At 42.0% G+C, this 27,604-nt stretch overlaps 1 protein-coding gene across 4 annotated transcripts; it reads right to left on the reverse strand.

The window, feature by feature from the left end:
• On the reverse strand, positions 5,657–6,956 carry LOC110437192. 4 transcript variants are annotated; one of them, XR_002455393.1, is made up of 4 exons: positions 6,439–6,956; positions 6,253–6,316; positions 6,018–6,161; positions 5,657–5,888 (listed from the first exon to the last, which is right to left on the reverse strand). XR_002455393.1 is itself a non-coding variant. In XM_021465539.1 (4 exons), exons 1-4 carry the CDS (start codon positions 6,608–6,610, stop codon positions 5,733–5,735), a joined length of 504 nt encoding a protein of 167 aa, XP_021321214.1. In that variant the 5' UTR covers positions 6,611–6,956; the 3' UTR covers positions 5,657–5,732. The 4 variants fall into 4 exon arrangements, 1 of the variants encoding a protein (XP_021321214.1); XR_002455392.1 differs by having other exon boundaries at positions 6,018–6,129; positions 6,247–6,316; XR_002455391.1 differs by having other exon boundaries at positions 6,247–6,316.

The raw sequence follows: 27,604 nt of genomic DNA on the forward strand, positions 1-27,604 counted from the left end.
GTGAAACAAATGTTCTTTTGTTTTGGAACTTTCATAATAAAAATGGATCTCTAATTAGATTCTAGGAGGATAGTTTGTTGGAAAACAAAACACTTCAGAACAATAGTCATACTTATACATTATAGCAAGAAATAAATAAGCTATAGTAGCAGAAGTTTTTAGTCATCCCCACCGAATTTGTCTTGGTGTTGGGATCTAATAGGCACAAAATTAGTAATGTGGAACACATTGCTTCCACATATTTCTAACATTGTCCTTGCTCATGGGCAAGATGGATTTCGTTGGAGCTTAACAAAAAATGGATAGTTCTTGGTTAAATCACATTATCTTTCTATGATCCATTGTGATGTCCCAAACATTAACAAGAGACTATGGAAATAGAGAGCACCTTTAAAAATAAAAATATTTCTTTGGTACTTCTGTTAGGGTGTAATACTAATGAAGGATTTTAGCTAAGTGCAATTGGCAAGGTAGTAAGACATGTTGCTTCTATCACGAGGATGAGACAATTAAACACTTATTTTCTTGAATGTCGATTTGCAAAAATAGTTTGGTGAATTACACATGAATGAAATCCCTGACATGCTTCACTACATGGTTGGCCCCAAGAACCCTATAAAGGTTGTCAGTTGGACCACAACTACTAAAGGTCTAGTCACATTGTCAACAGAGTTGATTGGCGACTGCTGATTGAGAGTGACCGAAGGAGGGAGTGCAAGAGACAAGTTAGAGGGCAAAGGCTAGAGTGTGGTGAGTGTTTTTTGGGCAGAAGAATGTCAGGGTGATATGCTCTTGGGTGAGCCACAAGTAGGTCTATTTGCTTGAACTTTTGCAATGTGTTGGACCACGCATTGGACCAATTTATAGGAAATCTTATTGGACCATAGAAAATTAATGGGGGTGTAAAGAATTTATGGGATACACTATGATGACTTTCGCTGCTATGGTGAACCATGCCTCAGACTAATTTTTTATGAAAGTATAGAGAATTAATCAGGTATAGAAGGATTTTTGGCCATGTGTAAAGCCATGGCCCTAGTGGCTCTAGGTGTGTATCCGCCCTTGTCCAGTAGGTAAGTCTCATATGGTATCATGAGCAAAACACTTATAATTTCAAACCAACTACTAGTCCATCAACCTATGCTACCATAGACATCAATAGTTTTGAAGATACAAGTATTACATATTCATGTATAGATTTAGGGACTGTGACTATTCAAAATTTATTTCTACTTTCCCTCATTTGCTCAAATTCTAACACAATACTGATTTACATACTTTCTTACATATACCTGTTTGTGATAGATTTTAGTTATCAATTGTCTATATACTTTTCTATCCTATTTCATAATTGTTCATGTTGCATCATGAGATTGTAAGTGACCAAATTGCTCATTTTTATAGTTTTCAAAAGACATTGCTCATTTTTATTGAAATACTTGAGTAATATTCAAATAAACATCAAGGATAATTTTTCAGTTATGATGAATAATTTACTATTTTATAAGTGAATAATTGATTACCGTGTTGATTGTTTCAACACATTGGCTTACTAATGTCCTGCCATTTGTATGAGTAAAGTAAACTGCATGAACCATGAGATAGATTGAACAGGACAATATACACCTCTCCATCTCCTCTGACCGATGATGAGTGCACTAGTCAAACAATGAAACAATTAATCAGATAGATTATTAATTGAATAAAGTATATTCACCATTAACCAACCATGACGCAATTATTAAACCAATTATTTTATGAATGCCATTGTTGATAACACATGCTAAGTAATCAAAGCATGATCATATCATAAAATTGTATCGTGTCAAATTTGATTATTAACATTATTGGGGTCATACCCTTCGTCGGACTCCTCAATTCAGTAATCCATGATTTGATTGCTTGCAGAACTCAAAAGTGACTCCAACGAAGATACCTTCAGAAGGATTTTGAAGTGCCAAGCTAAGGACGCAGTGTCGCCCATCGCTGAAGGATCCAGCAAAGTCATTCACGGATTGTTCAGAGCCATGGGATTCGAAGCGATGCGAGATTAGGGCTTACTTTGGAAGGACCAAAATGCCCCTACTGGTTAGGAAATATACTTAGGATCTAGCCATGCCACGATGTAGGGGCATTTCAGTCTACCAGTTGTAACTCGAACACCATTAAATAGCAACAACATTTCTTGATCCTTATTGCAAACCATACCACTACATTTCCACCTTCACATTCTTCCTCATGTTGAACTATCATAGACTTTCGTTGAGAATAATATTTGGCTTCCACACGTGGTTATTGTTTGAACTTTCCAATGTCACCAAAGTACATAGTGGTACAAATGATGCATCAAAGCAATCGAAGAAAGCTCACCCCCCCCCCCCAAGTAAAATCAAGATCCGTGTAGTGCCTCTTTGAAATCCTTAGAAGGTATCTTGCTTACGTCACGCTAATATCATTTTGGAACTCCTGACCATCCGGATCATGCTGCAGATGCCTCTTGTAACTCCTGCAAAATGCAAACTCTGTTACTTCTCAAGAGTGAGGTTTATGAAACATGATTAAGGGACCCTATAAAGGTTTTGGATCCTAAATAATTTGAGATCATTTAAGGGCCCAAATATGCAATTTAAGTTCTCTTGAAATCAAGTGTTTGGATTTTTCAAACGACCTTAGGTGGAGACATGCTCTATATTAAATTTATATTGTTCGATGAGATGTGTAAAACTTTGAACAAATTTTATTTAGGACTGTTTAGGGCCAAAATATCCAAGAGATAGAATTTTTTAAAACTTAATACAAAATGACGACATCAAGTACTGAATACAAAATTAATGATAGCCCAAAATTAGCTCACTCAGTAGCGGTTTCGGAAATAGCTTGTTGGTAGTGTTTTCAATAGATAACCGCTCCTAAAACATCAATTCTGACGATAAATATAAAAATCATTCCTATGATAGTGAGAAGTGCATACGATACGCATATAAAGATGATTTGTATGGTAGCGAGAGTTGCATATTCTCGGAACACGTACAGTTTCAATGCACATTTGCATCATCGATCGTCATCGTCACAACTGAGGTCTGCTTCGAGCTGATGAGATATATATGATCGCCATCTAAATTAGTTGCGGAGTCAGCAGGGTTGAGCAGTGACCTCTCGACAAGGAAGTTCCATCTTTATTTTTCTATAAACCTAGCTAGCTAGTTATTAGAGTCCAAGCTGCTCAAACGTGACAATGTGCAGTGTCGCTCGGCTGCAGCAGGCAGCACGCAGGCAGATCCAATAGGGCTTTAGCTGAAGTGGAAGCCAAGCTGCACTGCATGCATCTCGATCGTGGCGCGGCATGCAAGTTGCACTCGATCGACCGGAGGCAAGCGAAAGCAACTATATGCATGTAATCCTCTGTTGCACACCACCGTGATAAGGCAAGGCTCATGTGAAAATTAAGGCCTTGTTCAGTTCGCAAAAACTTGTGAAAAACGGCACTGTAGCACTTTCGTTTTTATTTGACAAACATTGTTCAATTATAGAGTAACTAGGCTCAAAAGATTCATCTCGCGGTTTACACATGAACTGTGCAAATAGTTTTTGTTTTCATGTATATTTAATGCTCCATGCATGTGCCGCAAGATTCGATGTGACGGGGAATCTTGAAAATTTTTGCGAACTAAACAAGGCCTAACTATATATTCACGCACAAAACCTCCTAGCCTAAATGCATGGAGCTCTAGCTACCTAATATATTATGGATTCATCTTTCCACGATCAGAATTTTCAACTTCTCCTAATGATGTAGGCTTCTTCTAGTGTTTTATTAGCATTCAAAATTTAGTACAAACTTTTCTAGTAAATATCTCCTAGCGTGGATTCCCTAATGTTATGACTAGTAATAGTGTTTTATTACTAATTAAAAATACTAGGAAAACTCCGTCAATTTATTAGTAGTGTTCAGTGTCCTAGTGAAGCTGAGCAGGTCAAGTTTGCGCACCGTACCTAATTAACTACCCGCTGCCGGGTTGAAGGCTCACTCATGACTGAGGTAGTAGAGATCGTTAGGTCAGTCTCAATGCATAGTTTCATGACACAGTTACCAAGACTATAAACTAGGTAACCGAACCACAAGAGTTTCATGGGGATGAAACTCCTCTCTCATATGATGAAACTCCTTCATTTAATGACCCTGCCAAGTCAGTAATTTTACTTATGTGGCAACCTATTTAATGTGCATGACACTCTCATGAAACATGCATTGAGACTGGCATTAGTGACAGCTACTGCTAGTAGTACGTACTCTTTACGAGGATTTGAGACTTAATTAGCTGATGAGGCGACGACAGTGAGAGACCACGCACCAAATTAACCACCGTACACGGGAAGCAGCCAGATGATGGACCCTGGACCTGGACCTATATATATAGCTAGCTAGGCCTGTGACGTGCTGGATGCTGCTGCTTTGCATGACTTGCCCTACACAACTTGCCGACAAGAGAGAGATTCATATTCTAGTACTAACGTCGAGCGCTGAGTTGGCGTATGCTGCATTTTTTTTCTTCAGGCATGCATACGACCAGAGGAGATATATATACTGCCAATCATGCATACTATACATGGCGTAGTATAGTTGCTTGTAATTAATTAATAATACTATGCGCATGACCTGTAGGTCTCGCGTGATTATATATAATGCGCGTCCCACTCACTGATTTGATCGATCGTTTGTATGGCACAAGCTTAGTGCATGCATGATTGCGCTCTCCGCCGAGCACATCGATCGATTACTAGTGCTGATCGACAAGGTATATACATCATGCATTATTCTTGGTTGCACCGTAGTACCAGTGCCTGCAACGCAACCAAAAGCTGTGACTGTGAAGCACGCACGCACGCATGCGCAGTCTCCATTGCATCCCGGCCAGTTAGGTTCGGGCGGGCGCCCTAGCTAGCTAGCTTATCCAACATGCATGCATGAAGATCCATCTCGATCAGGCGGAGGAGAAGTGTGTGTGTATATGTATATATATATATATATATATATATATATATATATATATATATATATATATATATATATATATATATGGTACATTTTCTATACTCCCGGGAGTAGTTACTCCCCACTGGGAGTATACACACTATGAAGGCTCTGGCGAGTCAGAAGGTGTCTAACGGGTTGAAAAACGCGACCCGTTTAGATGGCAGATACTTTTGTTGACATATATACATGAAAAAAAACTGAAGACTAAATAATTTCCGTGAAAACCGGATAGGATCAGATTTGACGCTGGGTTTGTTATCTGAGGCATGTTTGTACGTTAATAGTACGTATTCATACTTTGCGGCTAGGTCTATTTAGATCGAAAGATTATACTGCATTCATACTTTTTTTTATTAGAAGTATGTGCATATACCTTTTTTGTTAGAGCATGTCCATATACTACCAATGGAAGGAGTGTATACTTGTGTACTTAAACTAGTATATGCTCTGAGTATGTACGTATACTATAGCTATACATAATCTAGAAAATTAATATACTCCATACTCTATAGGTTCCGTTTTTGGATGGAAGTATGTACACATACTTTTTGAATGGAAATGTATATGTACATACTTATTTGAGATGAGTATATACACATACTTTTTTGACAAATGAGTATATGTATGGAAGTATCCTTGTATATGTAGATACCTTTTCTTGGATAGGAATATTGGTTCATACATTATTGTGAGCATATTATTTTACTACTAGTATTTTATCTCTCAGCTTGGCTTTGGTCGCCGATGCACCGAATGCTTCGTGATCATTGCAGCGATGAACCATGGACACATGGACCGACGGACGATGCAGGCGACGCAGACATAGCTTACTCGATGAGATGCAATCTGCTACCTGGTTCATAAAGAATACAAATATCACACAGATCTACTCTCACGATCCGATGACGTAACTGAATGGAGATCAGATGCATATTGTTAATTTGGACATGTACGCTAGATGTGGCAGATCTGATTCATTTACCTGCTTCGCCGGTGGCAAGTCACTGCCGTCGAAGAGGAGATGCCAGCCTTGTAAACATCGAACTGCCCGGTGATGAAAAAAAGAACAGGTTTTGCCCTTTCTTAGATTTAATCTGCATCAGAAAATTGACATTGTCTGCAACACCTATATCATGATCAAATCGACAAGAATGAATCGGATATTAATTTAGCCTTGTTAAAAAAAATACATTTTTCCTCAAAAAAAAAACCTTTACTCATGGGGAGATTTGGAGAGGTTGGTGCACTCGCTATCTGGTGCCACCATGCCGCCGGCATCACCTGTAGTCAAGCGGAACTCAACTCATATCAGAGAGCCCACGATGGCATGTACATGATTGATGAAATAGGGATAGACACGGTAGGAGTAGATCCAATCGGCAATGTACAAATCAAAGATTTACCTGGTTGAGCTATAGCCACGAAATAGATCGTCTCGTATGCGCCGGCCGCCGCCAGCCCGCCACTGCCGCTGTCGATTCGTAGCTGCTGCCGTTGAATGAATGGGGATGAGGCAAAGGTATCTGGATGGCGATGCATGGATAAATAAAGGTCCATACACAAACGGGTCCGCATAATAACGGGTTAGTTGCACCCGTTTTGCCCCGGCAGGCCATATCGGTGGGATGAAACAGATTCTACTCGTATGCAGGTAGGGAATAACTACTTCTAGGGAGTAGAAAAAATTTACCATATATATATATATATATATATACACACACACTCTTACTACAAGCTATAGTGCCGGCCGGCCGGCCGGATCGGAGAAGCGCATGCAATGCAGCGCGCAGGAGAAAGAAGAAGCTAGCCGGCCGTGCCCGTGAGGAGAGGAACTGATGTATGTGTTCTACATGTACTTCCTCCCTTCAAACCAGAAGAGAGCTCGATCGATCTTTGCGTTGTTGAATATAATGGGTGTGTGTGTGACCTCTTTATTTTGCTCGATCATCAGTGAGATGAGCCAATATATAATGCAACCTCGATCGTACGTACGTGATGATGTCAGTTCTGATGAATAATTCAAGTACTATATACTTGAGCTTGCTCTTAATTGGGAGGTTCTTCCGAAGTGATATGACGACAGTTTTTTTTTATTGAAAAGCACCAAATTCCCGATCGACGATTGCCTACAGAACTAATTAAATAATCTGTTTACAGTAAGACATATATTCCGGCCTTATATATCGATCAGGCTGCTCGGGTGTGGGGGAGCCTCCTCGATCGGGACGGTGGTATATATGCATGCAAGCGTTGGGCTAGTAGGAGGGTGGTGGCGGCCATGGCGTAGGCGTCCTCACTTTCCCACGTGAGACACGCATGGGGATGATTTGTGTCGGTTTGGATTTGGACTGACCGTCGTCAGGAGTCATGCATGGTTGCAAACCTGGCGGTTTCTATGCTTCATGTGGGTTTGAAAGAGCCGTTAGAAATATTCAGACCCTATATATATTCTGATGTTGTTGACGGCTTAGAAAAAAAACCGAGAAGAAAAATAAAAATTGACATAAAAAAAACCTTGCTCTGATAGTGTGTCTAATCCATACAGCACATACTTGCTGTTTTGGACTTCAGTGAGATTGTAGCTAGGTTGTGCGTATGCAGTCTGCTAAAAAGACTTTTTTTTTTAAAAAAAAAAGGAACGCTAAAAGGAAATTCAAGGTTGTTCATTGATGTACATGGCTCCTTTCATTTCTCTATATGCTGTTCTATCACCGAAATGTTTCACCAAATTGGATAGCATTCAGCATTATTTGCATTATTTAATTTCTTCAGAAAGAAATACCAGTAGTGGTTATATATATATATATATATATATATATATATATATATATATATATATATGCATGCATTTTCCTTTTTAGCGTCGGTTGGATGTGACATTGCGTCGTCAGATTACATCATGCAAAATTAATGGTTATTACGTTCTAGCAAAGGGTTAAGTACATACGTAGAAAGCGACGCCCAAAAGTATCTATCAGAATTAACGCATGCATGCAAAGGCTAACTACTATAGAGAAGAATAGAGGAGGAATCTAGCTACATGCAAAGCACTAGCTAGGAGCTAGAAAGTGAAAGGAAATAACTGAGAGAAAATGACTCTGAAGGACGTCTTCAATGGTTCTCAAATAGCTAGTATAGAAAAAATTCGTGTCAATCAAACTTTTTTAAGTTTGACTAACCTTATTGAAAAAAGTATCAATATCTATGATATAAAATAAGTATCTTATAAAATATATTCTAAATAAATCTAATAGTACTAATTTAGTATTAAAAATCTTAGTATTTTTTTCTAAAAATTTGGTCAAAGTTAAAAAATTTGACTTACGATAACTCTAGGAGTTGAAGCTTTCGTCTAACACAATCTCTCAGAAATACCTCTCTCACGGCTCACATAACTCTGCACTACAATGCTTATTTTTTATTATCTCTATGTCTTATCTAGCTAGCTATTTAAAAATTGTCATTGTGAATGCCCTAATCGGCCGCATTATATTGCACCAGACAAAGGGACCAAATAGCATTTACCTGAACATCGATAAGGGCCCCCAAGACCAACGGGAAAAAGAAGGTATTCAATATGCTCATTCATCACTTCGAAATGTCATCTAGCATTCTTTTCGGGTTTTAAAGATGAAGTAGCGGATTTTATTTTACTGACCAAGGTATTGTATGGTAATTAAAACAAATAGCAAAATAATACTTGCTTGCATGGATCTTCACAACTTCATTTGAGAGAGCAAAATAGTATATCCTGACTTCAACATGTGTGATCTTGACGAAAACTATATGTGCCATTTCCGGAGTCATCATCATCTCAACAGAGGCAAGTGAACAATCACGTGGGAGATGACGACCAAAGTATATGAAAGATTTCCGCGATCCTAGTGTGCTTGTGCGAGCTGATGATGCATCATATCCTGATTTATTAGTTGCGGAGTCGTTAGTCGGGTTAGTATATAGTGACCTCTCGTCCATGAGGACAAGGAAGTGCCATCTTTCATTTTAACAAAGATCGATGCGTGCTTAGTGCAAAGATCGATGCTCATCAGTGTGTGTACGAGAGAGAGAGAGAGAGAGAGAGAGAGAGAGAGAGAGAGAGAGAGAGAGAGAGAGTTGGCACATTCGATGGCTGCTGATAGTGGAAGGCATGCAAAAGCTTTGGGAATTGCATTGGCCTATTATTGAGAAAGCAGCAGCAGTCGGATCGGAAGTAGGCGGCTCCAAGTGACACTTGTGTCGCCCGCCACCATTGATAAAAGAGTGAAGAAGGAAGATTCACGACGCCAACCAAAAGCTTCTCAAAAGTAGCGAGTATGTTCGTTAGTTTATTTGTCGAATTTATCAATTATTTAGCGAATAGTTCTTTTAGCTATGGTTTTTCAACCAACCGAATAAACCCGTGTATTAGTGAAAGAAATTAAAGATAGTACTACATGTGACTGACAAGCTAAGTTTAGGCCGAAGTGTACATGCTAGAAGAATATACATGCTAATAACATTTTTTTAAGACAAAACATGCTACTATTTTTAGCGGTACTCTTTTTGTTTATCTCAAACTAGTAAGCTTGCTTACTTGGCTTATAAGTCATAACTGCTATTTTCTAATTTGTTGAGGAAGAAAAACACTGCTGAATGGTTGGTAGATTCGGCATATAAGTTTAAATATTCTAATATAAATTGTCCAGCCCTATCCATGTGTGACTATCTTTTAAAACCCACATGCATGCCTTTGAAACATCTACCTCCTTTACCATTGATAATTAATAAGTAATAAGATGCATGAGAACACTTGAATGGCCGGGGCTGTGGATTTGTTTAATGTCGTGAGTGGTGTGTGGTGGTAACTGGTAAGGAAGATGTGGGGCATCATCAGGATGGTAGCAATGGAGAGTGTTGAGAGGCGATGTGGAGCGAGACAATGCACCGAACCAACGTACCCGACAAGCCTCTTATCATGTCCTACCCGGATGCTGCATGCATGCATGACTAGCTCTACACGAAAAATAATTCGGTACTCCTACATGACAAAAGCTACAGGTAGATTTTTTTTTTTTTGCGAGCAAGCTACAGGTAGAATTTGATGCGTATCATGCATTCATGCATATCGGTCGGTCACAATGCAATCGTTACGTAAGCATTGCTAGCTATGGCAAGTGGCAAGCAAATAAGCAAGAGACATTGTGCGCGCGCGTGCATGCTGCGTCGTTGTAGGTGTAGAATATACTCCCTCCATACTCATAAACAAAGTCCTCCATACCTATAGAAAATCATTTAGGACAACGATACTGTCTCCAAAGCCTAACTTTAACTTCTTATTTTTATAAAAATATTTATCGAAAGTTGTATATGTATATTTTTATGAAAGTTTTTTTTTAAGATAAATCTATTCATATAATTTTTAAATTTAACAACTTAAAAGTTATTCACGATTTATATTTTCAATTTTTGACCCAAACTTTGTCCAAAACAACTTTCTTTATAGATATGGAAGGAGCATAGCTTGTTTATGTGCAACGCGTGACTGGGGCTGTGTCGCTCTTGCCTTGAGTATTGTGTTGACGTGTTGTGGACGTCTATGGCCCTGTTTTGTGAGAAGCTGTTGTGAGCTATTTTTTTACTAAATACTTGTTTCTAAAACAGCTTTATGGGTGAAGCTGTTTTTCTTTTCTTCTCACAAAGACATGAGTTGGGATGAAACTGAGAAAAGTAGCTTATTGCAGCTCTCTCCCTCATTTTTCTCTCATCTATGCAAGAAGTAGTTGGTGAAGCTATTTTACCAAACACCTTTTTAAAAATAGCTTAGCTTCATCTAAAAAGTTACTCACGAAGTTATTTTCTTATTAAATAGTTTTACTAATAAAATTGAGTTGCGTCAAACGGAACCTATGTATACTATAATAATTTTTAAAAAAGAACATCGTGTTGCGGGCCTCTTACAGCTCGGGTGAGAGAGGTCGAAGCAGGCCATATTTAGCTGGGCCATGGCTAGCCGGGCCATCTTTAGTAGCTCCTATGACCGTACTTCGGGGTATTCCATTTATTTAACCCTGTGGCCCAAATATATAATTTAAGTTCTTATATTTTGAAATTCAAGTGTTTAAATCTTTCGAAAGGACGGAGACATGCTCTATATTAAATTTACAGTGCTCGACGAGACATAAAACTTTGTAGTTAAAATTTATTTTATTTAGGTAAAATTTGTTGTTGGACATGCCAAGTGATGACTCTTTGTTGGTGGACATCTATTTTCGAGCGATTTATGAAAGACACTCTAGTTCTTGACAAATTGGTTGGTGCACATCATGCCTAACAAAATACTTTTATAAAATAGATATAAAATTATATAAGTGCCCTAAAATGATACCATAAAATCTTCTAGACTCTACATGATGAGAACCACACAGTAAAATATTGTTTTACACTGAAAATGACTATTTTGCCTCTCTTCATAGATAAACAAAGGTAACTATGGTTAATTTGTTTATATATTTGCAGGACACTAAAAAACTTGAAAACTCATAAATTGCGTACATCACCAAATCATGACTGTGCTAAAAATATCAGCTCAAAATAATAAAGTTTCATATATCAATTAAGCTTGATAGGAGATAAATCTATAACTCAGGTATGCTAAATATACCATTATGAACTTTATTGTTTTGAGATGATATTTTTAGCATAGTCATGATTTGGTGATGTATATAATCTATGATTTTTCCAAGATTTTTAGTGTCCTGCAAATATATAAACAAATTAACCATAGTTAACTTTGTTTATTCATGAAGACAGGCAAAATAGTCATTTTTAGTGCAAAACAATATTTTACTGTATGGTTCTCATCATGTAGATTCTAGAAGATTTTATGGTATAATTTTAGAGCACTTATATGATTTTATATCTATTTTATAAAAATATTTTGTTAGGCACGGTGTCCACTAACCAATTTCTCAAGAACTATAGTATTTTTCAAAAATCGTTCTAAAATAGGTGTTCGCTAGTAAAGAGCCATCACTTAGCATGTCCAACAACAAGTTTTGCCTTTTATTTAAGATCGTTTAAGGCCAAAAGAACCCATAGAAGATTTTAAGAACTTAATACAAAATGATGACATCAAATACAAAATGATGGCCCAAAATTAGCTCGCAGTAGCAGTTTCAAAAATAGCACGGTAGCATTTTCGATAACCGCTCCTGAAAATCAATATTAATTATATATATAAATCATTCTTATGATAACGAGAATTGCATACGCATATAAAGAGCTTTGTATGGTAAAATGAGAGTTGCATACTCTGGGAACGAACAGTTCGATGTGATTTTTTTGCATTGATCGTGGTCATCACAGCACTATAGCACTTTCGTTTGTTTGTGGTAAATATTGTCCAATCATAAACTAATTAGAGTCAAAAGATTCATCTCGCGATTTACAGATAAACTATATAATTAGTTTTTGTTTTTATCTAAATTTAATATTCTATGCATATGCCGTAAGATTCGATGTGACGAGGAATCTTAAAATTTTTTTGCCAACTAAACAAGGCTTAAATTAGTTGCGGAGTGGGCAGGGTTGAGCAGTGAGAAGGAAAAGCTGCTTAGTTAGAGTCCAAAAGCTGCTCAAACGTGACACATGTGTGTCGCGCGCGCGGCTGCAGCAGGTAGGCCGTAGGCAAAGCAGATCGAAAAGGGCTTTCCAGCAAATAGCTGAAGTGGAAGCCAAGCTGCTTTGGGCCGGCCGCCGGCAGGAGACAGCTCTCGATCGTCAGCGTGCAAAGTCCAAGTTGCACTCGGAGGCAAGCAAGGTACTGTGTCTTATAAGGTCAGGTTCAGTTCACGAAAATTTTTGGATTTAGCTACTGTAATATTTTTATTTGTTTGTGACAAATATTATCTAATCATAGACTAACTATGGTCAAAAGATTCGTCTCGTGATTTACAGGCAAACTATGTAATTAATTTTTATTTTTCATCTATATTTAATGCTTCGTGCATGTGCCGCAAGATTCGATGTGACAGGAAACCTTGAAAAATTTTAGAAACTAAACAAGGCCTAAACCGTAATCAGCTAACAGTATTTTCTCTCATAGTAAATCAGTAAACAGAACTTTCAATTATGATTTTTTAGAAATAGGCTCTATTACCTTTTGTCGTCCACCACCACGCACCTTGATAACACTCATCGTTTGAAGATCCATGCAAATTATGATATTGATTTCTAAAAAAAAAAGAGAGAATGTTATGCTATGAACTTATGCAGTGGTCGTCTATATATATTAGCTATAGTGAAATTAAATGGAACGGTGCCTCGTTAAACAAGTGTTACAGAAAGTATTTAGTAGCTAGCTATAAGTCGTCATATACGACAACGATGATCATTGAGGATATGTAATAAGATGAGCTAGCTTGATGGATTGCCCCCCGTGTACTGGCGAAACTGAGCAGGTGGGTGTCTTCTTCGATTCGATAGCGGCTCGATTCGAATTCCCTGCTAGTATTTCCCTAGGGAATACCAGCAAGTGTGGCTGCCCCGAACCTTCACGACAGAGAGTCCTTTTTCTCTAGGGAATTTCTAAATATCTGCTAGCGAACCACCCTATCTATCTTTATCTTTTCTTTATCCTTATTCTTCAACAGTACCATTTCCAGCTTCCTCCTGCGCCCACGTCATCAACAATTGGTGTCCATCAGATTATTCATCTACGGTGCATCTTCTGCCCCTGGATGCTTCTACACTACTCCCACGTAGCAGCACAGCAGCGCAGGCAGTTAGCAGACTGTCAAAAAAAATCTTTTCGTCATAGCTCCGACCTCCTCGGAAAAAAAAGCCTCGCACTGCTACTGCCTATTGCACGTCTCGCACCGCAGCTCCACGTCTAACGCTGCACCCTGCTCCAAGAACGTAATTCAGTATTTTGTATAGGATTTCTCATGCTTGCTGTTCTAGAAATATTTATTAGAGTGCTACTGTGAATAGAATCAACTTTTATATATTCATATCTCAGATTTTTTTTTTGTTTCCTGTATACGACACAAATTTATGTTGTACATACATGAAACAAAACCAATAATGTTATAATAGGTCTGCCTAGCCCGGCAGCCCGCGCAACCGGGCGGGGTCTTTGGCTAGTTTCTTAATATGATTTGGGCATCAAAAGCAGGCACCTAATAGTGCAACGTCACCTGCTAACCCACCAGCCGTTTGATCCACCCGTCACGCGATATTGACCATTTGATGCGGGTATGATCGAACCTCTAGCCCATCAACCAGAAAACTTAGTCACCCACGAATCATCACGAACTTGAGCCGAGGCTGACTACCTTTGGCTCCTGTCGATGCTGTCGCCATCCACAGCCCCACGTTGCGACCGGTCCCGTATTCTTTATGGGAAAGTCCACTTTTCCTCCTCCAACTTTCACGAAAGTCCGCTTTTCTTCTCTCAACTTGAAAACCGGGCAAATCACGTCTCTTAACTTTTTAAACCGTGTATTTTATCTCACTGGAGCGGTTTTGATGGCAGTTTTGCTATAGTGAATAGTGGTTTTTGCTACAATGACGATGGTTTTATATTTTATTTTTTAATTATTTCGGTTGAATCTTTGAAAAAAATATAAAAGTTATAAAATAGAAATCTAATTTTGTTGGACTCCACATAAGTAGATCTACACAATGAACATATAATTGGTATGCTTTAGTACAAAGTTTTTGCTATAAAGGTTTTATTTTTTCCTTTTTTATTTATTTCAGGTAAATATTTGAAAAATCATAGTAAATTATAGAAAAATCATAAAATATAAAATATAATTTTGTTATACTCCACATGAGCATATCTACACAGTAAATATATAATATAGTATGCTTTAGTATAATTTTTTTGTTGTAGCTTTAGCTTTAGATCTAAGAAAATTAGATTTTCTATTTTATGATTTCTCTGTGATTTACTATGATTTTTCAAAGATTCATCCAAATAAATAAAAAATAAAAGGACAAAACCTTTATAGCAAAAACTTTGTACTAAAGCATACTATATTGTATGTTACTATCTAGATCTACTTATGTGGAGTCCAAAAAATGGATTTTCTATTTTATGATTTTTTTATGATTTACTATAATTTTTTAAAGATTTAGCCGAAATAATAAAAAGAAAAAGACAAAATTACTGTCACTGTAGCAAAACCACTATTCACTATAACAAAACCGCCTTAGAAACCGCTCTTGAGAGGTAAAATGCACGGTTTAAAAAGTTGAGGGAGAAAAAGTAGACTTTTGTGGAAGTTAAGAGAGGAAAAGTAGATTTTTTTCTTCTTTATGCAATGCAAAATAGTTAGGAACCTTTAAGACCTTCCCAGCGGCCCAGCCAGCCCAAGTAGGAAGGCCACACAAGAGGTCACGCGGTACTTCCGACTACACTCTGTGGGCTCGCGTCCTTGACTCGTCGCTACCAAGATTACATTAAGAAAAAACTCCTGAAAAAAGGTAAAAGAAAAATCAGATCAGTGGACAGCGTCGACATGGCTCTCTTTGTAGCCGCAACAACAGTAACAGTCCACAATGGCCGTCGAGCGTTGTTCTGGCACTCCTCTTGGGTCCATGGCTGCAACCTGTCATCCCTGTTTCCATTACTCTACAATCACAGTAGGCGAAAGAACAGGACGGTGCAGGAGGCGCTGCATCAGGCGACCTGGGTAAAAGACATCGCCCATGATCTAAGTAATGACCTCATCGCAGAATTCTTTAAGCTCTGGGCACTTTTGCAGCCAATGAATATCTCGCTAGACAGCTCTGAAGAGGACTCTATCACCTGGAACCTGGAAAGCAGTGGCCGATACTCAGCTAAGTCAGCCTATAACATCCAATTTGCCGGCTCTATTCCATCCAATTTCCCGAGGCTAATATGGAGAATCTGGGCTCCTCCAAAATGCAAGTCCTTCCTTTGGCTTTTGCTACAAGACCGTCTGTGGACGGCGTCACGTCTACAAATGCGCGGTTGGGAAAACAACTATTTTTATGGCCTATGTATCAGGAACTTGGAAACTGCAGTGCACTTGTTCATCGAGTGCCCCGTTGCTAGAAAGGTATGGGATCTGGTGGCCACCTGGAGTAACAGCATCAACCTAAAGCCGTCTCTGTGGTCTGAGCAAGGGGAGGTGGAAGATTGGTTCCTATCGATGGTGCAAGGAGGGAACAAAATGGCACATACTCTTGCAATCCTAACCACATGGTGCATCTGGAAGCAAAGAAATGCAGCAGTCTTTAGAAACTCCATATGCTCAGAGATGCAAATCTTCAGCACAATCAAAGATGAATGCTCCATGTGGGCAAATGCGGGCGGCATTGCCCTCAGGCCACTCACAGTTGTTTCTAATTTAGGGAGTAATTAACCTTGAATTCTTATCCACCTGTAGCAGTCTCCTATAGGTGGAAGCGCCGCTCGCGCATATGTTGTAAACTCTAGTTCTCCTTATTAATATAATGCCGGGTAACCGGATCTTTCAAAAAAAATGATTATATTAAAAAAACTCTCGAAGAAGGGTAAAAAGAAAAATCGGCAGGGAACTTTCCAACCTATTTGTTTTTTTCTTTTTATTACGTATAATTCGTTGTGCATTCACCTATACAATTCAGAGATTGGACATGATAGGTTCTACTTCCTATATCTCAAAATAGAAAATGCACGATTTAACTTGGGATAGTCTTCAAGATCATACTTTAACCATCAATTTATACTATTATATATAATTTATGGCAACAATAAGAATATCAATATAAAATATTTGTAAACATAAATCTAAAATTACCATAATTGTAATATTATATTAGGCTAATTGTTGGTCAAGGATAACGTTTTTTAAAAAAAATGAAGTACGCGTAGTAGACACCAAGGGCGAAGATTGGCATAAAACTAAAATGACTTCCTATCTAATGGGTTGGATGAAAGATTCTAAATGGCTAGAGGGGGTGAAAGGTCCAAAACGCGCATGTATTATTTGGCCGATCTCCACTCCTAGATTCTCTAGCTCTGCTCCTTGATTGTTTAATGAAGTGATTCTACTTGATTATAGTATGATTCTTACAGATTTTGAACAGGGAGCAGAGAGGAGTAGATTTTTTTTTAGCTCTCACCTTCTAGTGCAAATGGAGTATTCATTCTTATCTACCCCAATCTATTCCCAATCTATTGTAGATAACCCTGCCAAACGACCACTAAATTATTTGTATGCAAAACTTATCTTGCCAGGTTATGGTATTTATACTTATAAACTTTAAAACGAGAATGTCGAAGAGAGGCCCCCACTGTTGGTAAGTGGTTAGTCGAGAGAAAAGCTTCCAACTCATAGGCTGCAAGCACACCGGTTAGACAAAGTACTGCTGAATAGTTGACAGATTCGGCAGATAAGTTCAAATGAATAGGTTAGATTTGGCTATTGTTGTATTGCTAAACTCGGGCTAGAGGCCAATTTTGACAGATTCGACAGATAAGTTCAAGCGAATATGTTAGATTTGGTATTATTGTATTGCTAAACTCGGGCTAAAGGCCAATTAATGCTATTTGTGTCTATTTGCATCTACCTATATGTTGCTCTGTGGTAAACTTGTTGTCTTGGTTAGTTCGCGGTTATGATCGAATTGGAGTAAGTGATCTTGAATTGTTCAGTCTTCAACTTTAATTGCCAAAAAATGTTTGGTTTCGATTCGAAGTAACCAAATTCCTAAAATAACCGAGGAATCATACCATCGGTTTGGTACGACCAAATAATGCCCAACCTCACAGCAAGGCAAAGGGGAATTTTCCCCTTTATTACCATCCTCAGAGGCCTAGCTAATTCGGCTCTTCTAGAGCTATCTCCAACAGGAAACTCATTGCAGTACCCAAACTCAAACTAGGTCTTCAATATAATACCTATAGCCTTTAACCAAGTATTTATATGGAAGACCCATTTTAGGTGTCACGATAGGCATAGTCCAAATCTAAGTACTATCTCTCTTGGAGACCCATTTATAGAAAAGATTATCTTTTGGGACTTGTTGTTGCAAGCAGTTTCAATTAAAAGAACACCAATATAAAGAAATTGGCGGGCCCGACTCAAGAACCGCCAGTGGAAACACATTTAGAAAATTGCCAGTGCAAATAGTGCATTTCCATTGGCGGTTCCCTTAAATGAATTGCCAGTATAAATGGATTTGCATAGGCGGTTTTCCTACCAAAATCGCCACTAAAAATCAGATTTCTACTCGTGGTTTCTTAAGAAAACCGCCTGTAAACATAACTTAAAATTGATTTTTTTTTTTGAGTTTTTCAAATGACCTCATGTCAAAAAATCCACCAAAATAAAAGTTGTAGATCTCAAAGGAAACTTTGTATTGACAACTTAATCATTTGAAATCATCTTGTCTTCAAAAACTACATTCGAATTTGTCAAATTTGAAATTCAAATTTTATAAACGACCTCGGATGGAGAAACTACCAATATAAAAAATGTAGATTTTGAAAAATTGTAGATCCCAAAAGTTATTATTTTTTGGAAACAAACGGGAGAGGAGAGATTCCACACCAGATTTCATTCAGACCGAGCCCTCCACATAAGTGGAGACAGAAGTATTGTTACAGGCTAGGAGGAAACACGCTAACCATTTAGGACCGAAGCATCCTAATCGCTTCTAAGGTGTTTTCACTAGATTACAAAATCAACACAGACTAACAAAGCGGCTAGTTGGAGATTCGTGTCTGAATATTGCGCCATTTTGTGCATCCCAAAGACGCTATAGGATGTACTGTAGAACAAAAGGCTAGATCTTTGCATCAAGGTGAGAAAATCTCAACTTCAATATCTCCTCCTCTGCCTAGCATTTCTACTCTGTTGCTGCTCCTCATTTGCCGCCACTCCTCCCATCCTACTCCTCCTCGGCCTCATCTCCTTCTCCCACTAGTGGCCTGCTACCCTCGTCAATGGTGGCCGGCCATTGACGTGGACCTCGCATTGCTCCATCATGGCACACGGATGACGTGGCAGAAGTTGTGCTAGGGAAGAACGAGAAGATCCGGCAAGGCGGCACGAGGAGCTGCAGCAAGGCAGTCTTGATTGTAGGAGTCCTGATCCGTATCCTTGGTGTGGGTGCCCGCAACCACCATCTTGCCGCCATCGTCCCCGTCCTTGCCCATAGCACCAGTAGTCGGAGCTCGCACCAAAAATCTTAGCTAGGGCCTTCTTTAGTTTCGAAAACTGAAAAGTTTTTGTAACTGTAGCACTTTCGTTTTTATTTAACAAACATTATTCAATCATAGAGTAACTAGTCTTAAAAGATTCATCTCGTGATTTACCGGTAAACTATTCAATTAGTTTTTATTTTCGTCTATATTTAATACTCCATACATGTGGTGTAAGATTCGATGTGACGGAGAATCTTGAAAAAATTTTGGTTTTTGGGGTGAACTAAACAAGGCCTAGGGGGGATTTCCCTCATCTTTTGAGGGGTTTGAGGATGGATTTTGAGGTCTTGAATAAAAAAAAAAATCTTAGCTAAGGGGAGGGGTGATAGATTTCCCTCATCTTGAATAATCAAACATGTGGCATAGAATAGCCATATGCATGCACAAGTTGGAAAGCATCAGCATCTAGAATCTTGCTCTCAGTGGTCGCCGCTTTTCTCAAATTTTACTGGCCCTTTTGGTTTTGGAGACCACGTGGGGACGGATGAGGGCCGATGCGCGGCAACAACCACAAGTCACAGTCACACTCACGTTTTGCACTCTCAACAGTTGCAGTTGCAGGTCGATGGTCTTCTTCGCCAACCACGTGTACCACAATTAATGTTGACGATGCATGGCACGTGCCAGTTTCATTTTTCAGACCTGGTTCCTTGTACGGTTGGTGTATTGACTGCAAACTTGTGCGGCAGTCAAAAGAAAGTGCAGGTGCTAGAAAAGCAGGGTTGGAGATGAATCGGATAGCTGCACGAATTTGACTGACGGAACCACGCAACATATCTGCACTTATAAAAATATTCTCCTAAAAATAATGAAAATATTGTTTTCCCTCTCGAAAAAGTAATCAAAAGCTCATTTCCTGAGGAGACAAAATGATCCCAAATATAATCAAATACTATATAAAAACATTAATATTTATGATGCCTAATAATAAATATATATTACTTGATTAATTATGGAATAATTTTGTTAATAAACCTAATTAAAGATAGAAATGCTTATACTATTGCTATATAGAATTAATTAGTTAACCTTGAGATTATTTGATTCCTCATATTTCCATTCTTTTTTAGGCTAGTCTGAACGAGAGTTTCATTTGCATTTAAGGTTAGTCTCAATGCATAGTTTTATGGCACAGTTACCAAGATTATAAACTAGGTAACCGAGCCACATGAGTTTTATGGGGATGCAACTCCTCTCTAATCTGATGAAACTCCTTCATTTAATGACCCTATCAAGTCAGCAATTTTGTTTATGTGGCACCCTATTTAATGTACATGACACTCTCATGAAACATGTATTGAGACTGGCCTAATAATCTGCCACAAATGCATTTCTTACCAGTGGCGGACCCAGGATTTGGTTAAGACTAGGGCCAAATCCTAGTAGCGAAAAGTCAAAAACTACGCCGTCGTCTATATAATCTATGTATAAAAATTGTTATTACAAAGAAAATTTTTTTAGATCAGAAGTTCTCCAACTACATATTGCCATACAATTTCTAAGAAAACAACATTGAACTATAAAAATAAATACTTAGCAATGATAAGAATATAACATTGAACTACAAAAATAAATACCTAGCAATGATATGCTACATTCGCATTTTTCATGTCCTTTTCAGTATCGCCTAAATCTAGACACAAGATGTGAGCGTTGGTTGATCTTCTCCCGCTCCTTCCTCTCAGTGATGATGTTGTCTTGCCTACTCGCCCGACTATGGTGCAGTGAAGCGCTGGCGGGCAACGAGCACCAGTTACGAGCGGCGGCGCGAGCAAGCAAAGCATCGAAGCGAGAGGGCGAGACAACAAGAGAATAGGCGTCGATTCCTAATCTCTCTGGGCTGGTTGGCATTAAAGCTATTGGGCTAAGGCCTTGTTTAGTTGGAGAAATTTTTTGGCTTTGGCTACTGTAGCACTTTCGTTTGTATTTGATAATTATTATCTAATTTTATAGACTAATTAGTCTCAAAAGAATTATCATGTAAATTATAGGCAAATGGTGTAGTTAGTTATTTTTTATATCTATATTTAATGTTTCATGTATGTGTCTAAAGATTCGATATGACAAGAAATTTTAATTTTTTTTTGAAATTAAACAAGGCCTAAACTTTAATAAATTAATAAAACAATGGTCTAGAAATTAAAGAGTTGTACCTAGAATACCTAGTTTACGACTAGGGCCAAGGCCTTAGTGGCCCTAGGCCTGAGTCCGCCAATGTATTCTTACAACATGATAATGTTTTAATGAAGATAGAGAAAAAAAATAAGTTCTATGGAGATATAGCTCTCTTGACACGATTACCAACTCTCTATGTGAAGCGCCCCTGGTAAAACAGGAACTCAAATGTGATACAATACTAGTCCCAGGAGGCTAGTAACACATTTATTACATCAGATAAGTTTCAGCGCAGTAGTCTCGGTAAGCGTGGACAAGGAAGGCACGCTATAATAATAAGACACCAAAATACAACATAGGTTCAAAGGACCCAGAAACAAACGATTTCACAATCGAACATCTGACGAGTCCCAATGCCACAGGCTTAGTTGGGTGTAGACACGACCTTACTCGAACGCCACTTCGGGATCGAAGTCCGGATCTTCCTCTGTTTAATAAAGCAAGGGTGAGTACAAAGTACTCAGCAAATCCAACTGTCGACGAAAGCTAGTCGGCAGTCTACCTTGGGGTATACCCACGGTAGTAGTTTATCGGTAGACGGTGCGCAAACTACGAACTCGATGGTGACGCAAGACACGGACAAGCTTTTTATCCAGGTTCGGCCGCCGAGTTGGCGTAATACCTACGTCCTGCGTCTGGTTGTATTGATTTGTGCTGAGAGAATATGATGTCCTAGGGGGTCCCTTGCCCCTCCTTATATAGTCTGGAGGGCAGGGTTACAGATCTAAAAACTAATCCTAGTCGGTTACAATTGCCATAGATAATTCGATATCAATTCCCATTCTAACCGACTAGAATCCTGCTTGATCTCCACGTCTTGTTTCCTTGCGCGAAACTCGGCTTGTCGGATCAAGCCTTGAACTCGTCTCGTAGTGGGCCAAGCTTCCTGGCTGAAGTCTAACCGTAAGGGTATAGGGGTTTATACCCCCACAGCTAGTCCCCGAGCGCCATGTATTGTGATGCAACACGCCGTCTTGAGCTTCTTCGATCAGCGAGGCTTGTCGTCTTCAATAAGCGGGGAAATCGCCCAAGCAGTTGCAACGGTTCCTTGTCCAACTCGAAAGACAGTTGATCAACGTTGACATCAAAGAAGCAGGTTGTTCGAAGAATGCATGGTGCTCTAAAAAAAATTTCTTTCCTGGTGAAGTGTGCCCACTTTGCCTTTTTGAAAGGTAGAAGCATCAAAAAAGCAAGCAAATTCACCGCTAGGTGAAGTGTGCCCACTTAGTCCCCGAGCCTGGTAGTAGGTGGCGTAGGCACGTGGTGCCAGGGTCAAAAGAAAATTCCCCAAAGTAGTTTTGAGACTGAGATGCATCGCTAGATGCATCGTACCGATGTAGTCCCCGAGCTTGCTGGAAGGCGAAGTATGAGCCTTGTAGCAAGGTCTAAAAAATTGAATTTACCAGTCCCCGAGCATGTCATGCTCGTCTGCAATCGAAAAGACCAATCGACCAGTCCCCAGGCACTTAGTGTGCTGCTTGGAATTATATGTTACTATACTGTACGACCAGTCCCCGAGCATCGAGTGCTCAGTTTCCTAAGCATGCTTTAAAGCTTTGAGCTGATAGACTGAGCGACCAGTCCCCGAGCGTCGAGTGCTCGGTGGTCGGTGCAGTCCTTGAAGTTCTGAGTTGATAGACTGGGCAACCAGTCCCCGAGCGTCGAGTGCTCGGTGGTCGGTGCAGTCCTTGAAGTTCCGAACTGATAGACTAGGCAACCAGTCCCCGAGCGTCGAGTGCTCGGTGGTCGGCGCAGTCCTTGAAGTTCCGAACTGATAGACTAGGCAACCAGTCCCCGAGCGTCGAGTGCTCGGTGGTCGGCGCAGTCCTTGAAGTTCCGAGCTGATAGACTGGGCGACCAGTCCCCGAGCGTCGAGTGCTCGGTGGTCGGTGCAGTCCCCGGATTGCTGACTTACTGGCGTATGTGTCTTCTTACTTTTGAAAAGATCTTTCCAATTAAAGTTGACGTGACGGGGTCTCCTGACGATATGTCAGACGGATGCATGAAAAGCTGCACCTAGCAACTGTACAACCGCTCTTTGCGTGGTTTGAGAAAAGGAAACCATCAATTGGTACGAAAACTCCGCCGCATTAATTGTCTATAATCATTGTAAACCGAAACGCCGCGTCCGCCGCATGGCCTGCCTACTTCCCGAGAATACAGGAAGTGGGAGAGGTGGGGTCGCGGGTTTATAAGGGCCTAATAGGACCGCCTGTACCGCTTCTCCTGCTATTGCCTTCAAACATTCCGCTCTCATCTTCTCCAATCTCCTGCATCTTCCTAACTCCAGCCCACATTCGCACCTCTAATGGCGAAGAGCGACTCCAGGAAGAGGGCCGAACTGATGGCCAAGGAGTGGAAGAAGTCTCGCAGCACCGCAAAATCTCTTGGTGACCTCGTCGATATGGGGCTTCTGCACGGCGCAGAGCTCGGCGGCTGGAGGGCGCCGGAGGGGGAGAGCTACCCCGACCCTCGCGCCGGTGAGATCGTCGTTTTTGAGGATTTCGTTAAGAGAGGCTTTGGTGTTCCTGTTCATCCTTTTCTTCAAGGTCTTCTTTTGTACTATGAGGCCTATGTTGGCATAGAGCCGCACTTCGATCTGCACCCGAACTCAATTCTCCTTATTTCCACCTTCATCCATCTGTGCGAGGCCTATGTTGGCATAGAGCCGCACTTCGATCTTTTCCGGTACCTTTTCTGCTTGAGGAAGAAGGGAGCAGTTGGAGGCTCCAAGGTTGCAGGTGGAGTATACCTCAACCTTCGTGATGGGATGAATAATCGCTACCTGCACTGCCCATGGAACACTTCCTTGACCGAATGGTACAGGAAGTGGTTCTACGTCAGGGAGGAACCGGGCAGCTCCACGTTCTGCGACGTGGGGTACATTCCCGAGAAGAGGTCGAGCTGGACCGACCGCCCAGAGTTCGACGGTCAAGTGGCGGATCTGATGAAGCTGATCGACTGGTCGCGCCTGGATGGGCTTGGCGTGGTCGGCAACTTCATTTGCCGCCGGGTGATGCCCTGCCAGAAGAGGGTGCACTCGGCGTACGAGTATGCCGGAAGCGCAGACCCGACCAGGATGCGGTCGGAGATCTTGGAGAAAGCGGAGGTACAACAGCTGTTGAACGAGCTGTTTAACTTCGCAGATGGGGGCTTCATCCGTGGCAGTGATCGGGTGCAAGCCTTCAAGTTAGGACGACCAGCACCAAAGGTATGTAGCAGAGTCTGTTTGATCATTCGTATATCGTCTGCAGTTAACTCATCTCTGTTGCTTTTGCAGGTCGGTGATGTCGACCGGTGCGCAGTGTATGTATCACTGGCACCGGGAATGGAAGATCCTGTGGGAGAGGTCCCGCCGGAGGAGGACGCTGCTCGGTGTACTCATTACACCATCAGTGAGGAAGACCGAGCCCGCCCCGTCCCGACCTCCGAGGAGAGGGTAGCGGGGAAAAGGCCATTGCCGGCGGATCCCTTGCCGACACCGGAGCTGCCGGCAGACCTACCGGCGGAGAGCAGCCAAGCGCCGAAGCGTCGTCGGCTCGTGCGGATCGTCGACGACGACGACGACGACGAGGAGGCTGCGCCGTCGTTGGTCCGACGGCCTCGGAACCGCCCAGACACTGCGCCGGTCGCCACTGATCGAGTGGCCAGCGGCGCCGCTGCCCCGCAAGTTGCCGAGGTGGGGGCACAGGCGCCGACCGGCCGGGCGAGGAGGAGGTTTACCGCGACCCATCGTCGGTCAGACCTGTAAGTGTTCGACTTACGTATTTTGGACTCCTCTCTTTTTTTTTTAACTTTTGTTCCTGTAGTGCGGCATCGGATGTCGACCCTGGCCAAACTGCCGGCCAGGGAACAGGCGAGCCTGCCCGCGGTTCTGGGGATGCGGCCCCCCAGACCACAGAGCAGGCAACAGCTGCGGTCGCGCCTGGGAGCACCGAGGGGCTCCCGAGCGCGGCGCCGACTACAACAAGCAGCCCGACCAGGGCTGGAGAGGCTCCCCCAACTGACTCCTCGGAGAAGGGAAGATCTCCGACCGCTCCTCCTGCCGGGGGGAGTGAAGTCCCCCCGCCGCCCCGAGCAGGAGCCTCTCCGGCTGCGGGCTCCCCAGGTCTGGTCCAAGGGCCAGTGATGCCTGGGACCACCACCGGGGGTGACGCAGCCCAGGAGGAGGAAACCAGGGCGGCCTCCGACGACGAGGTGGAAGAGATCGAGGGTCGTCCCCGTGATGGCCGCCAACACGTGTATGTGTGGCGCCAACGCGGGGATCACTTTATCGGTCATGAGGAGCTTGCCGAGTCCGAAGAGGCCGCCAGGGTGGAGCGCGCGGCCAAGCGCCTTGTCGACGAAGTCAAGGTAAGCGGCCTTTTGTGCTGCTGCACATTCTTTTGCCTTGTCTTGCTTGATCGTTATATGCTTTCTTTGTAGGACGTAATGAAAACGGCAAAGTACCGGAAACGGTGCTTTGACCAGATAGAAAGCGTCATGGCCGAGAACAAGGCCCTTGCCGCGGAGGTAGACCGGTTGCGGGCGGAGGTCGGGGAGAAGGTGGTCGAGATGAGCGCCGAAAAGGAGCGTCGTCTCGACCTCGCTCGTCGTCTGGCCGACCAGTACCGGCTGCAGGAAGGTTAGTCACACGCTCCGAGCAGTTTCGCATACTTGTATAGTTTGCTTTGCTGACCAGTTTAGGATTCACGCAGACTTGGAGGAGGAGGTGGCGAGCCTCCAACAAGAGAAGGAGCAGCTCGGCCAACAGCTCGCCAGTGCACAGGAGTCCGAGCGGCGAGCGGAAGAGGAATTGGGTCGAAAAGACCGGAAGTTAGCTGGTAATGGGTGCCGCCTTGTTGGTTGCTGCCTGCCCCTTTGCTTGTCTGGTATGCCGAAAGTAACGTTTCGTTTCGTTTGCAGTGCTCAAGGTGAACACCAAAAAGCACCTGGACGACCTGATCAAGGACCGGGACTCCTGGAAGGTCAACTGTTGCAGGATCTGGAAGGGAGTGTCCCCGGTCCTGGACCTGATCAGTCCCGAGCTCCCGGAGAGCCAGCCCCGCGTGCCGCAGTTGACCCCGGTCGAGAAGGCGCAACGGGCGTGGGACTGGCTCCAGCAGTTTGTGAAGGACGCCGGGGAGTTTGCCGGCGCGCACGTCCTCAGCATGGTACGCGCCCACTACCCCCTGGTCGACTTGAGCAGGCTGGAGAAGGGGTACCCGAAGGAAGTCGGCCCATAGGAAGCGGACGAACTTCGGGGTAGTCTGCTGGACTTGTCGTCGACAGTGATCGGCGACATCAACCTGTGCGGAACGGCCACTCCTCCAGACCAGCCGAGCTCAGATAGGTCGGCCAGGGAGTTGTCGGGCGCGTCCGTTGCTGGAGATGGGCGGTCGACGCCTGCGGTCTCGACCAGCCAGGCGCCGGTGGCCCCGACCCCTTCGTCCGGGCAGCAGGGCCAGGCGGGTGATCAGCCCGAGCAGCTAGGCCAATAAAGTAGTCTGTAGGAATAGACTAGTATCTGCCCGTCAGGATATTTATTGTAAACTTTGTATGTAAAGTTTGTAATAAAGTTTTCTTTTTTGTCATGACTGTTGTTTTGAGCGCTGTAAAAATATCTGAGTGACGTGTCACCGTATTTGTCTTGGTTGTCGCCAAGAGCATCCATTGCAGGAGTTTTGCCGAGTGCTGTGTATGACAAGGTATAGGCGAAAAATAGAGAATCTTATTATCAAAAATTATAAGATACTTACAAAAGAAAGTCATTAAAACTTTATGGATAGAAACGTCGCAGTTTGTCGATGTGCCAAGAGTTAGGCACTCGTGTTCCGTCTGGGTATGCCAATCTGTAGGACGTAGGTCGTGTGACCTCGGTCACGACGAAGGGTCCTTCCCAGGGAGTGGATAACTTGTGCATTCCCTCCTGGCTTGTTTTCCATCGAAGCACCAGATCGCCGACCACGAAGGAACGGTCCTTGACGTTCCTGTTGTAGTATCGCCTGACTGCCGCGAGATATTTTGCTGTTCGGAGACATGAAACTAAACGCTTTTCCTCCATGCAATTGATTTCGAGTTCTCTGGCGTTGTCGGCGGTCGCCTGGTCGAAGTGCTCGATTCTGGGAGATCCGAAGTGTATGTCGGACGGCAAGACCGCCTCTGCGCCGTACACCATGAAGTAGGGAGACACCCCTGTGTTTCGACTGGTC

The sequence above is a fragment of the Sorghum bicolor genome, chromosome 7 (genome assembly GCF_000003195.3).
Source record: "Sorghum bicolor cultivar BTx623 chromosome 7, Sorghum_bicolor_NCBIv3, whole genome shotgun sequence".
Lineage (NCBI taxonomy): Eukaryota > Viridiplantae > Streptophyta > Magnoliopsida > Poales > Poaceae > Sorghum > Sorghum bicolor.